This window comes from Galeopterus variegatus, unplaced genomic scaffold, assembly GCF_000696425.1.
Source record: "Galeopterus variegatus unplaced genomic scaffold, G_variegatus-3.0.2 Scaffold847, whole genome shotgun sequence".
Lineage (NCBI taxonomy): Eukaryota > Metazoa > Chordata > Mammalia > Dermoptera > Cynocephalidae > Galeopterus > Galeopterus variegatus.
This window is the reverse complement of record NW_007726958.1, coordinates 50,088-64,776: the sequence shown is the minus strand read 5'-3', so window position 1 is coordinate 64,776 and position 14,689 is coordinate 50,088. Positions and strand designations below refer to the sequence as shown.

General features: G+C 36.1%; 1 protein-coding gene across 2 annotated transcripts in view; it reads left to right on the top strand.

Annotated features, from left to right (window-relative positions):
* Positions 1-14,689, top strand: part of MBNL1 (muscleblind-like splicing regulator 1) — a 144,983-nt gene that overhangs the window by 101,660 nt on the left and 28,634 nt on the right. For both annotated transcript variants that reach the window (XM_008572916.1, XM_008572915.1), the window contains 2 exons: positions 696-866; positions 11,677-11,877. In XM_008572916.1, the coding sequence (XP_008571138.1) occupies positions 696-866; positions 11,677-11,877 (372 nt within the window). The remainder of the gene's footprint in view (positions 1-695; positions 867-11,676; positions 11,878-14,689) is intronic.

Below are 14,689 nucleotides of genomic sequence, written 5' to 3'. Positions count from 1 at the left end.
TTTCTCCATTTCATACTTAAATTTTTTGGAGGGTAAATATGTTCATTTTTTATTGTTTCATAGCTTTTGGGCAATAAAGACTAGATTTATCTTTGAAAGATTAAAGGCTACCTTTTTCACCCATGTTTCATTGTACTTACTAACTTCTGTATACAGTGGGAACACATGGGAGTTTTCTTCATTTTAACTGTAAATTTCCTAATGCATGGGCTTATAGAGTTTAGTAGTAATTTTAATTTTATTTATGAGATTCTTACCGTGTTTTACTGAAGGTACAATGAGCCTTGAGTCCTTTATGTTCATTTCCTAAGAACTCAATGTAAGTAAAAATAAATGATAAAACTTTGATTCTTTTGGATTCATTAAAGTTAATCAGGAAGGTATTATGCATGGTAGGAGCCTAATATTCTTTATTTGATATTCTGTTTTAATATGTAAATTTTTAGACTTGAATCTAGAATATTAAGATTATTAAAATAAATGAACTTCTTTAAGCTTTTAAACTTTTTAAAATGCATTGACATTTGGGCGAATTTATTACTTGTTCTAAATGTATGATAAAATTATATGGACAATGCATTATATGAAGAACTCATGGTAGAGTCAAGTGGCTGGTTTACACTATTACTTTTTTTTTAATAGTTTTCTGATTTTACACTTTTTAAAGATGGTCTTTACTGCTTTTGTTTTTTTAGGGTCGTTGCTCCAGGGAGAACTGCAAATATCTTCATCCACCCCCACACTTAAAAACACAATTGGAGATAAATGGGCGCAATAACTTGATTCAGCAGAAGAACATGGCCATGTTGGCCCAGCAAATGCAACTAGCCAATGCCATGATGCCTGGTGCCCCATTACAACCTGTGGTAAGCATGCTTTCAGTCCTCATTCATTAAGTTTGTCATTCCAAGTGCTTAGTTTTAGGGCTCAAGTGATGATTGCACTAGATCAAGTGAACACAGGTGATAGTGTCAGTTGCCTAGCACTTTCTAGCAAAATTAAGAATCAGTCAAACCCTGGAACAATTTTCACATTGCATAGCTACTCATCTTCTGTATAAATCATGTGGAATTCACATTATAGAAATCCCCGCTAAAATTCTCTTTAAAATAAATCATATGACTTGCAGGTATTAAAATGGTCTTTGTTAAAGTGGCCATCATACTCATTAGTATAGTCAGTATGCATTTTCAGGCTACCTTTAAAGGTAAGAATGATTTTTAAAATTGGTATATCGAATCTTTTATTTTGAGAACATTTCTCTTTTTTCTCCCTCCTTGAACAGAGTCTGCATAGTTTTCTTTATTGAAAAGAAGCCTTTGTTACTGGGGGGAAACTTAAACTGAAATTATTTCATAGTTACAGTGCTGGGAAAATTCTGACAGTGGTGAATCAATAATATCATGGACTTGGAAGGCTCATCAAAGTGGAACTAATCAGGAGAGGCAGAAACCCCAAGGGCTTTTTAAAAAAAGCTAAATTTGATAAACTGTGGGTGGTCATAGATATTTGGTGTTTGCTGAGCAGTGTGTGTTTGTAACTCATGCTTCTGAACACACATATCTATTTAACTATTTGGATTTTGAGGGTGTGTGTGTGTGATAAATGACTTTGGATTTTGGGACCCACATTTATTCATAAAAATTTAAGAGATTACTATCATAATTAATGTGTGTGTGTGTGTGTGTGTGTGTGTGTGTGATAAATGACTTTGATAATCTTTACCCACATTTATTCATAAAAATTTAAGAGATTACTATCATAATTAATGTTCAGTTGAAAAAGGTGTTTTGGGGCTGGCCTGGTGGCGCACTCAGTAGAGTGCGGTGCTTGGGAGTGTGGCGGCGCTCCCGCCGAGGGTTCGGATCCCATATAGAGACCGGTCCGCTCACTGGTTGAGTGCGGTGCGGGCGCGACACCAAGGGTTGCGATCCTGTTGCCGGTCGCAGTACGAGCGCGACACCGAGGGTTGTGATGCCGTTACCGGTCACAAAAAAAGACAAAAAAAAAAAAGAAAAGAAAAGAAAAGAAAAATGTGTTTTGGTGTTTGTTGGGCTGGGTCACATACCCTTCAAACCTGTCCTATGCAGGTCGTGAGCTGGGTAGTTGGAAAAAGATTCTGGGAGCTATTGGCAAGGTTGACATGCTTTATTGAGATACGAGCTCAGCTTCCCCAAGTGGATCAGATCCGTTGACTTTTATACTAGAATCAGATAGCCAAGGAACACATGGGCACACATGAACATTCTTACATAATACCATTCTTACATAATGTATTTACAGCAGACATGCTGAGTCATGCTTGCCCAGATGTGAGGTGAGAGAGCCTGACCATTATGTCTCCATTTTCCTCACAGTGTTAATTATAATATAGTAATTCCATATTTAAATGTAAATGCATAATGAAATTTGCAGTACTCAAAATATATCTATCAGTAATTTTTGTCACTAACTTACATGCAATATTATGGGGTCAGGGGAATGTGAAGACCCCCATTTTTCTGGTATGCTAACTGTAGCCTGTGTGCTAACTTTTTTCCTAATACTTTTAACACCTGAACTCAATGTCATTATTATTCTCAGAACTTAATACAGCAGTCATTCCAAAAAAGAGGGGGGGTATTACATTTTGAGGTGGGAGGAGTCTCCATATTACATCAGCAGTGATACCAATTATCAGTACTATACAGTTGAGGTGAGAGAATATTATAATTAATTCTGTCTGTTTTAACCTGATCTATTTTTAAAAAGTTATTAGGGACTCAGTAAAAAGTATGATATCTTAAGTTTACTTTTGTAACCTCTGCTATAGTTTCACATGTCTGTATTGGAATAGCATGAAGATTTCCATCTGGTTAAGAAAATATAATCGTTCCCTCTAACAGAAAATATAGGATGAAAATCTCCTTTACACTTGGCCCTCACCGATAGTTTCAAAGATCTGATCAATCCTTGAGGTAGCTACTATCTTAGTTGATATAAGATCTCTCCTTAATGTGAGATAATTTGTTCCACTTAAACATTTAAAGTGTGATTACCTCCAGGCCATACCCTTTCTGTGACCGGGAGCACATCTGAGATCAGCAAGTGAGGTTCCCGGATTGAAGATGACTGTGCTGGTCAAGTCAGTGAGTTCCTCACTGTGAAGTCTTGGCCCATCTCCTGGTCCTTGAGTCTGACTCTCATAGTCATTCCAAGGTCATCATATATGCAGTCCGGGGAGAAACCATAAACAATATTTATGCTCTTTGAAATTGTTCTTTGAAATACTAGTAACAAATGTGTTGTTTATGAAATTACTAAATCACAGATTTTTGAAACCGTCAATAGTCATCACATTTGTTAGAAAATTCTCTGCTCAAAATAATTATTTTTATTAGTTGTGAGCACATTCAGACTTTATGTTAATTTTCCCTCCTATGACTAGAATTGAATGTGGAATTACCCTTCTGCTGAAGGCATCCTGAGATTATAGTCTCAAATATACTCTATTTGGAGTGATTTTTTTTTAATAAGTATAGAGATAATTTTATTTAGTTAGTTTTAAAGCATTTGGGATTTTAATTACTGTAGAGAAGGCTTTAATCCAGGAAATTTGCCTTCCAAACCCCACCTGAGACTCGTTCATCCTCTTTGTAGTCGGCCCTGTTTTGATGAGGATGATGACATGGAGATTCAGCATAAATGGGATGGTCATAACCAAATGATTACTGGGACTTTAATGTGGGCCCGCAAATAGAGATTATAGAAGAGCTAGAAGCAGCCAGGTGACTAATATGGAAAAGGGTTGCCACTCAAAGGGCATGGCCAGATGTTAGTGTTGAAAGTACAGATGACAGTGTCGTTAACTTGGATCCAACCCAGGTAGTGGCAGTATCAAAGGAGATAATACTGTGAGCAGACCATAGCATCAGGAGTATCTGAGTAGTGACAAGGCTTGTGTTCAAGTAGATGACAGCATCTTAGTTTTCTAGGGCCAACCAGTTTGGCCCCCAAACTCTAAATGAACGAGCAGGAAGTGTGGAGGGGGTTAGCAAGGTCTAAGCAAATTCAGAAGTGTCTAGCATTGTGCCTGATCAGTAGTTGCTTAGTGTGTGAAAGAACAAATGAGGGACTGAGTTTCTCAAACACCAGAAGAACAGGCAGAGATCTGTATTAGTACACCTGCCCCAGAGTCCAAAGGAATCATAACCAGGAACCAGAGCTCAAGCCCCATTACAGAGACTGAAGCATAGAATGTGGCATAGAGGTGGATATGTACATATTAGCAGACTATTAGCAAAGACAGCCAGAGACTCGATGAGGGTGCTATTGGCAGCAACAAATAGTTATGCCACCCAGTTTGGGTTCTCATTTCCTTATACATTGTGAGAGACTGAGTCTATAAATTTAAGATCTTCAGAACATGACACAGGGCCAACTTGGGGAATTCAGGAATTTATAGGAGATTTTCCTGTTTTTATTGACTTTATTAGGTTGTAATGAAATACACCAAGCCAAGAATCAGAAAGAGGACTTAACATTTTTGAGACAAATACTATATCTTAGGGTCATTCACTGCACTATGCACTTTTCGTATAGTGTCACAACCATCCTATAAAAGTGAGTAATATTATCCCAGATTTAGAGATAAAGACTCAGAGGTTCAGAGAGTTTAAGTAATTTACTCATATCACACAGCTAGTGAGTGGCAAAAGCCAGTTTTTTAACCCAGTCTGTCCAGGTTCCAGTGGTCATGCTATGGAAATACTATTTTGAGACATGCCACCAAACAATTTTGGGTCCTTGGTTGATTCACCTGAGATCTCTGACCTTCTTAGACATATAGTGAAAAGTTTAAATATATTATCTGTAAGGTCCTAACAATCTTATAACAGAAACATAATTTTCTCATTTCATAAGATGAGAAGTACATTCATGCATTGCTTATCAGTGGGATACATTCTGAGAAATGTGTCGTTAGGCGATTTTGTCATTGTGGGAACATCACAGAGGGTACTTTCACAGCCCTAGGTGGTATAGCCTACTATATTCCTAGGCTATGTGATATAGTCCTTATAATCTTATGTGACCCCTGATGTATATGTGATCTGTAGTTGACTGAAACATCTTTATGCAACACATTGCTGTAGTTGAAAATAAGTAATTGAATTTATTTGTGTGTCTGCTTCCTAAGAAATTAATATAATAAATTATAGAATAATTGGCATTAGTTCTATAATTTCTAAACCCTGAATAAAAATGTAAAAAGATAATTTTTCTCTTTTCATATGATCTTTAAAGATAAATGGAAGACCTATAGTATTTAGTTATCCAAATAGAAAAAAATCCAGAAGTTTTATTTTTTTTAAGTACTACATCATTACTACTACTACTACTACTACTACTACTACTACTACTACTACTACTACTACTACTACTTTGCCATGTACTGTCAGGTGCAAAGGTAATCTAATGAGAAATTACTAAATGATTTAAGCAAACATAGACTGCATCTTGTGGCTCACAACCTTGGAGCACCCCTGGTGTGTTTCTGTAGTCCTTCGTAGGAAGGTGTGTTTCAGAATTTCTGTTGATTCAGGCTTTCCTCATTGCCCTCAAAGAGCTCTTCATAAGCAGTCATTATAAGGAGCTGTGTAGGAGCTCTGGAGTTCTGCTAGCGATGGCCTCATATGTCTTTACCTGCAATCGTGAGGGTTAGCCTTGGCTATCCAGAATTTCCAGTGGCAGCTGACCTTCAGGTACACACACTCAGCTGCCTTGAGGTACATAACTCCTGTAGAAATCCCTATGCATTTTACGAATTTAAGATAGCCTTGAATTGGAGAAATTCAAGTTAATGGGTTTAGCTAAAGTCTCAGGAGCTTCTTTGCTGCTCCTGTCACCTTTGCTGTTGTGTCATGTTCCAAGCATTTGTTGGTCGTTGGATGCAGAATGATCTGAAGTCATCATTTGTCACATATCCAGGAACACCTGGAATTCTTAAATTGTTTTTTAGTGCTTTACTTTCCAGTTTATCCAGTTAGGGATTGAAATAAGGCCACTTCATCCCAGAGTGTTTTGGTACAGTGTTTCCATGTCAGTCTCCTAGAGTCCTCTTTCATCTATCCTGCTGTTCTTACTGCCTGTTTAAATTGTGAGGAGCCTGCAAATCCTCAAGCAGCCTGAGAGAACAGGCTCTGGATTTTCCAAACTGGGTGGTGTTTGGTTGATAAATATTAGGAGGGCTAGAAGTGATCCTCTTTATTTAAATGTTTATTATTTCAGTAAAACTGGATGGAAGGTAAAGTGAAGCTAAGAATAAAGCGGGTAGTCTTCTGACATGTCCAGTCACAAGGCAGTCCAGGAGCAGAATTTATGACAGTATTTCTTATTGTCTTCCAGTCATATCCTACCTTATTTTTTTTATAAAAAATCTTTGTAATGTGTTGGTAACTTCCATTAGCTTTTGACACTGTGTATATTCAAAATATTTGTTTATAGAGACTAGTTATAGCTCTTGGTGTACAGGGTTATACCTACCCAGAAATATGACTTCATATACCCTGATTGTGTGCTGTTAATTGCAATAAAGGCTCAATCTTTTTTACTGCTTTTCACATTGACCTGCACACACAAACACACACACACACATACATACACACACACACAAAGTAAAATCTAGAAAAATATGACTTTTAAAATTTCTGTTCACAAATCCCAGCTGATACTGGTTACATATTTGTTATATATATTCCCTCCATTTTACTAAAAATCAAAAACATTGCAAAACCAACCCCAGTAATATTTGCAGCGTTACAGAATGGTAACTACATTACTGAAACTTAGAAAGTTTAATATAAAAAAATTCTGAAACAAAAAGAAAAGAAGTTAAACTTTCAAATAGGCATACTAGAAAAAGTATTAAGTTTTGAGGTAAAGAGAGGAAATAATATGAAATCTCTTTTTTTGAATTCAAATATATTCTGGAAAATATTGAATGTATTTGCTAGTTAGTTTCTGTGGCAAAGAAAAGCAGTCAGCAAATCCATTAATATATGTGTTAAGCAAATATTTGTAGAGGACTTGTATAGATGCCAATTGCAGGGTATATATATGTATATATAAAACAAAGCCCAAGGCAAAAGACTGCCCTCTGGGAGCCTGCAGTCTGGTTAGAGTAGAGGAGATATTCACATGGTGATAAATACTGTGTTGGAGTGATGAGTAGAGTAGTTCTGTGGGAACAGAAGGTAGCAATCGGGAAACCTCAAGAGGAAGAGTCCTGATTCTTGAAGAATGATTAGGAATTAACCGGGTGGGCTGGGCAGGGGTAACATTCAATGTGGAGGAAAAACCATGTTCAAAAGAAGAGAGCCGTGAGGAAGCATGGCTCCTTAGAGACCTTACATAGAATCCAGAAAAGTGAGTGTATCTCTGTAGACCACATATAGAATATGAAACTGGAATCACCCAGGAGCTTTCAAAAGATGCTGCCACCTAGGTTCCTTTCCTCAGAGTTCTGAGGAGTGGAGAGTAGCCAGGCCATTCACAGTTTTAAAGCTCTCCAGGTGATTGTAATGGACACCTGGCCCATGAAGTGAGAACCACTGGTTTCAGAACCACTTGGAATCAGACACACTGTGTCCAAATTCCGGCCTTCCATTTACTCATTTGTTACTATGGGCACATAATCTTTGTGAGCCTTTATCTGCAAAATGGGGTTAATAATAACCACCTAACAAGGCTGTAATTCACTTATTCATTCATTCACTCAAGCATTCATTCAATGAATATTTATTGAGTGTCTACTGTGTGCCAGGCATTGTTCTAGGTTCTGGGGATTTAGCAGGGAACTATATAGATCTCTTGACCTACCACCCCGGGGAAAAAAAAAAGCAAAAAACTTGCCCAGGGAATTTGTACTCTACCACTGTGACAATAAAGATAAAATATAATACCACAGGTAAAGCACAATGCTGGCATACAATAAATAGGGAATTGCTAGTAATAATCATGTTTGCACAGTTAACTAGGGTCATAATGTGAAATTGAATAACACTTTTATTTATAATGAAGCCTGATTACCTTAATGGAATGAGAATGTCTCATTTAAAACAAACAAGTGATTAACCCATAAACAGCACCAGAATTAATAAGTTTACAATTTGTTTTTCTCTGCTGAGGGTGTTCACTGGCAAAAGGCAATCATAAAGCAGACTTGCTTGTGCCTTCTGGGAACAGAGATATCTGTAAATCATTATCACAAGGATGTAGTCAGTATCAAATACATCAGTTATGTAGTTATATGTAATCCCGAGGGTGCTTCAGAGAAAATAGGATGCCACTTGATAATACCATTGCATTAATATCAGTCTTTGAGATTCTGTTGAACCCTCTGCAGGATAGATTTTGGAAAGGAGAACTGGCAGTGGAGCAGTTCAATTGTTTTCCTAATCTGATTAGGGCACTCTATAATGGGGCTAGCAGGGATCTACCTTCAACAAGGTGCTCTTTGAATAAGTACTGTAACAAAAGCGATGCAACGAAAGCGATGTAAAATAAATTTATAAAAATTCAAAAGCAATGTAGAAATGTTGCTTTTTTTTTTTTTTTTTTGCCTCTTTTGGAATCAAGTTTCAAAGTATAGAGCTATTGTTATCGATTGTCTGCCTATTCAGCGAATAGCTCTATTTATCCGCAGAGGGAACAGTTTGAGGTAATGCTTACTGAATGGTTGATGTTTCGGATTTTAAAAGCTGCTACAGATTTTACTTGGGGACTGTGCTCTAAAATTCTTCAGAGTTGAATTTGCTGTGCTGAATTAAGTCAGGAAATCAATTCTTGTGGTGACTGTATGAAATTCATAGAGGGAAGATTGCTGCCAGTTATGAAGATTAATATTTTTATATAATAAAAGTATTATTTTTATCTGTATTGCAGCAGCTTCATTATATGCATTTTAAGATTTTCAATGTATTTTATTTAATGAAATTTAACAAAGCTGAATTTTATTGGCCACTGGTCTTATTTTATTAAAATAGGAATGCTTTTTTCAAATAATTTTATACATTTGACCTCTGCTATTAAGTGGTTATAGTAGATTGTATAGAGTCATATAAACATCTCAATAACTTGAAGTATACATTAAAATGCACTATCTGGAAATACATGTTAATTCATAGCAATAGAATGCAAAGAGAAATACTGACTGGCTTTTATTCTCAATATTCTAAACTAGCCTTTTAGTCCTTTATGCTAAATTTCTTATAATTCTTAAATATCTAATATAGAAATTAGAGTGCTGAGTGCTGGTCTGGCTGGATTTTCTTATACTGTATCTGACAGTGTGTAACAGAGTACAAGTTTAACCTGAATATTCTTGCATAGAAAAACAAGTTCAACCAATATTCACTATACAGGTCAGCCTTTGTCCTGCTGCTACCTAGTTAGCCAGAGGACAGTGGAGTAGCATTTTATCAACTGCTGCTCAAGGAACTGGTGATGGGCAGAGACTGCCCTGGTCCCCAGTTTCTGGAAGGTTATTGATTGTTAATATTTGGAACACACGGATAGTTTCCTGTTGGCTGAGGGTGGCTGCTTTGCACTGGGATTGGAAGTGTTACTTTAGGCCCCTTCATCAGGCAAGAGCCATCAACCTGGTAGAGCAGGTAACCATGGCATTCAAACCAACATTTCAGAAGCATCATTCCTTAACTTAAAAACAGTGTAATCTCTGATGTATTGTTTTTTCTTCCCCAGTGAATCAAATTTTGTATTAAATATTCTATTTTTCACCTTCCTTTTAGTAATAATGTGTATGCTAACTGCAAAGATCTTGTCCCCAAACAGTTCATGAGGTCAAGAGAAGAGGATATCCCTTAGGACAGGCATTCTCAACATTGGTACTTTGGGGGCTGGATAATTGTTTGTTGTGAGGGGTTGTTCTGTGTGTTGTGTAAGTCACTTGGCAGCATCCCTGGCCTTGTATCTATTAGGTGCAATAGCACCTACCAGGTATGACAACCAAAATATCTCTGGACATTGCCAGATGTCCCCAGAGGGGCAAAGTTGAAACCATTGCCCCAGGGAAAAGGGATACTCGAATTCCATTTTATTCTTCTAAATGCAGGATGAATCAGGGTCAGACTAGATTAAAAGACATATCTTATTTTTTAACATATTTCTTTTGTGCTGTAAGAATCACTTTTGTAATATATGCTTTATAATGCATAAAGCTTGACCCTGAAGCTCTCTTGACTACACACATTCTAGGATCATCTAATTTCTTATTCCCATCAGAAGGAGGAATTAGCGACATCCTACTATGTCTTTCATTCTAAAAAATGTTTTATGATTCTATTCTGTATGACTAGGTAAAGAAAATAAATTGTTAAAAATTACTTTGAAGAACAGGATCCATTTTGTCCACCAGTTTTTGTGTTTCAGAGCCAAACATTATTATTACGCAAAGCATTAAACTTCAATATTTAAAAGTCTGTTGAATTAGGAAGGTGAAAATGTACCATTGATGGGGCAGCCCCATGGCTCACTCGGGAGGGTGCAGCGCTGGTAGCGCCAGAGGCCGCGGGTTCGGATCCTATATAGGGATGGCCGGTGCGCTCACTGGCTGAACTTGATGCAGACCACGCCGTGCCGAGGGTTGCGATCCCCTTACCGGTCAGGAAAAAAATAAAATAAAATAAGTGTACCATTGATAAGGTGGGAAATTGAGTTCTGTTATACTTTAAATAACTAGAACAGCAAATTATTAAAGTAGATTTCGGGTAAATTATTTAAGTCTATTCAAGATCAGTTATATTTCATGACATGCAAATTTTTGCATAGAACAAATAGAAACGATCCTTATATATTCATTAAAGCATTTCTGGAAGAAATTGTATCTTGTAGCAGTTTATTCAGTGCTGCCATATGTGTTTCCTTGAACAATCAGGTGGCATTTCTTTAGCAGAGTTCTGTTTCAGACTTCACATTTCAGATTTGTTTCTCCCAAGGAAGGTGAATATGTTGTTGAATATCTCACAAGGGTGTGATAGGCTGATGGAACATTTATAATTTCCCCAGAAAAGCTTGCAGGTGAATATGCCAAACACTTTATCTTATGTGCTCCGAAGGCACGGTGTCATCATCACCTTTCACATACCCCATGGGATTTATTTACAGTTTGCATTGACTGTGAAACTTTTATCCTCTGGGAGTTCTGCTTTATTTATTCCAGATAATAGGATACTTGCAACCTATTAACAGTTGTAAACACATCTTTCAAGTACATCTGACCTAGCAATTATGAACTGTATTTCTTAATACAAGGATTAAGTCAAGATGGAGATTAGGTAACCACAGAAGTTTCTGCATTGGATAGTTGATTTATGATTAAAAAAAAATCACAAATATTATAGACCCCAAGCTTTGAAATCCCAGTGGAGGATTTAATGGCTACTTTACCTATTATATACTTTACCTATTATATTTTAGAAAAACATTGATTTGATGAGTGCTTACTTAATAAACATCCTTATCCTAAATAAGAGTAAATAAACACAGGATTTAAGGGAGGGCAGGAAGGGGAAAGAAAAGAATGGATGACGGATGGATGGATGATGCATGTGTAATGTAGGATATCAACTTTGAACTGACACTTTCATGTTAAATTTTGCTTTTTATCTTATTTTTCAGCCAATGTTTTCAGTTGCGCCAAGCTTAGCCACCAATGCATCAGCAGCCTTTAATCCCTACTTGGGACCTGTTTCCCCCAGCCTGGTTCCAGCAGAGATCTTGCCGACTGCTCCAATGTTGGTTACAGGGAATCCTGGGGTCCCTGTACCTGCAGCTGCTGCAGCTGCTGCACAGAAATTAATGCGGACAGACAGACTTGAGGTGAGAAAGATTAGCTGGTTTCTTTATGTTCTTCATTCTAATTCTCAAAGTGTATTTTTTTGTTTGTTTCCATGGCCAAAAAGATTTTACAAATTTAAAGCAGAGATTTTGGTTTAGAGTTCGGAGCATTTTACTACAATGTAGGTATGCTGTAGTTGTTTAATGTTTTGTTTATAAAAGCCACAACATGTGTAGTAGTGGATAAGAGCCTGGACTCTGAGGTCAGCCTGCCTCTTACTTCACTGTGCCTCAGTTTCCACACCCTTAAAATGAAGATAATAATGGCACTTACCTCAAAGAGTTAGGCGAATGTTTAGCACATAGCAAGTGCTTTCTAAATGTCTGTTGTTGTTGCTCCTATCAAGAATAACAAATTCTGTCAATCTCCTAACACTTGTTCTCATAAAGACATGATAAATATTAGTTACAGTCTATAAAACCTTTTAAAATTTATTATTGCAGTTTTCCCATAAGCTTCACAATATTTTGGTTCAAATAGCAAAGCAACTTCATGAAGTGTGCTCTTACAAAAGTTTTTTAGTAGGAAATTGTGTGATGCTTTAGGTCCTAGGGTCAAGGATGATTAGTTGCATGTGCTTTGCTGTTGCTACATGAAAAAGAAATTAAAGTTATAAATCTTATTTTGAAGTGGTTGTTCAGAGTTTCAGCATGGATGTGAATTAACGGATTTGGTAAACTATAGATATAGGGGGGAAAATGACAACATTAATGTCCATTCGAAGTATAAAATGACCTTTTTATGTTTTCCTATTTAAGAAGAGGCAGTGCTGAGTGCTGAGAAGTTCTGCATGGTATTGATATGTAACTCTTTACTCCACAGACATGTACAATCAATTATGTTCCAATAAAAAAAAAGTTCTGCATGTATTAATTACTGAAAAGTGGAAAATTAAAACTGTTATATGAACATAATTGACTAATAATTTGTCAGTTTAGCAGGAATTTAGATACTAAGCTCCAATTTCTTATATATTAACTTTTATTGCATGCTTTACAAAGGATTTCCAATTTCAGCATATTTACAGCCATTTGCCAGATATATGCATTATACATTTAATCCTCAAAACAATCTCATGAGGAAGATACATACTGTCATTAACTCCATTTTACAAAGACATCAGTTTAGGGGAGGAGATGTGAACTAACTTTTTCTGGCTAGAGAGATACACTGGATTTTTGGGCGGTTTGTCATTATATAATTGTACTTGCTCATTAATTAACTAATGATGCTTGCAGACAAATTAGGAAGAAATTTAAGAAATTTAAAATATTTTAAAATATTGAATGCTCAGCACATGAAGCAGTTTTATTTCCATGACATTTCTAAAGCAAACCCTTGGTTCTTCACGAATAGTAATTGTTGATTGATTAATGTGAACCAAATAGGCAGTCTGAGATGAACTTTAATGAATTAAATATTAATAGGAAATGATATTCAAAAAAACTGAGAGAATAGAGACTTGAAAAGGCTAAACTGTATGGTGAGAAATCTTCTAAACCAATCCTTCCACAATTTTAGGTAGTCCGTCATCAGTTATAATTTTGTAGTGTTTAATTGAAATGAAGATTTTTGTCTTTTGGTTTTATTTTTTCTTTTTGTGAGGAGCTCTTTTGTGTATTTTGTCACTCTTCATTTCCTGTGGTCAGAACAAGTGGCTCCTGCTGCGTCTTTGGTCATTTCGCTTTAACCTGAATTCCACTTACCTGGATGCCTTGGGGGAGTGCAGCTTTGTTTCTTGCTCCTGTTGGACCTGATCCAGTGTCACAGTTACAGTCTGTGAGGATATGGCAGTGTGAAGCTAAGAGGCACGTCCTTCCGCTCTCTGCTTGTGGTTTCAGACAATCTCATCTTCACGTTGTTATTTCTTCACATGCTAATTGCCCTCCTTATTGAAGTCTGAAAGACATGGCAATAAATGCATGCACTTATGTACTCACCACATGTTTGGTTATTTGGAGTTCAAATCTTACTTTTTCCTTGGAGAACTCTACATTTTTGAGTTTTGAGTTCTTCTGAGGTGAAAATGTTCTGTATCAGTTAAAATATTGGCCAATTCTTCTTGCCACTTCTTTTTCTCTTTTCATTACAACTTGTTAGATGATGAAAAATTTTTAAGTACTATAGATTGTCAGCCTTTTGGTTCTTATATAATTGCTTAGAAGAACTGACATTTTTATAGCACACAACATGATACTACAAAAAAAATGTTAAATTGGAAAACAGGAATGCACGGGTTAGTGCTGTGATGTTGCTGATTGGGTGAGTAAGCTTGGGTTGAGATTCACATATTCACTGGGCTTCGTATCCTCACATATTAAATTACGGGGTTGCACCAAATAATCCCTAAGGTCACCTTCAGTTAGAACTTTTCTAGTGACATGTAGGTCATTTTTTGCTTTTAACACCAGCCACAAGCTATTAAAACATTTATTTTAAAAAGTACATATATATGTGTATATATTTAAATATACATACATAAAAACATACTCATACAACAATATTAATATTATAATATAATATTCATATTATATCATATTATTCATATTATCCTTTGTTTTGGGTATTTCTTAAAAAGACTTTGTAGCCATGTACTTTCTATACTATAAAATTCAGACTTCATTTTTTTCTCTAAAGAGGATCAAATCTCCTAAATATCAGTCACTGAAATGTGGTTTTTAAAATTCCATTTTGTGACCTTGGAATGCCTTTCTGTAATTTTTAAGCAGAAGTTTACTTTCAGTAATTATTTTAAGAAATTATTAAAATTTATATGTCTGGAAAAGATTGAAT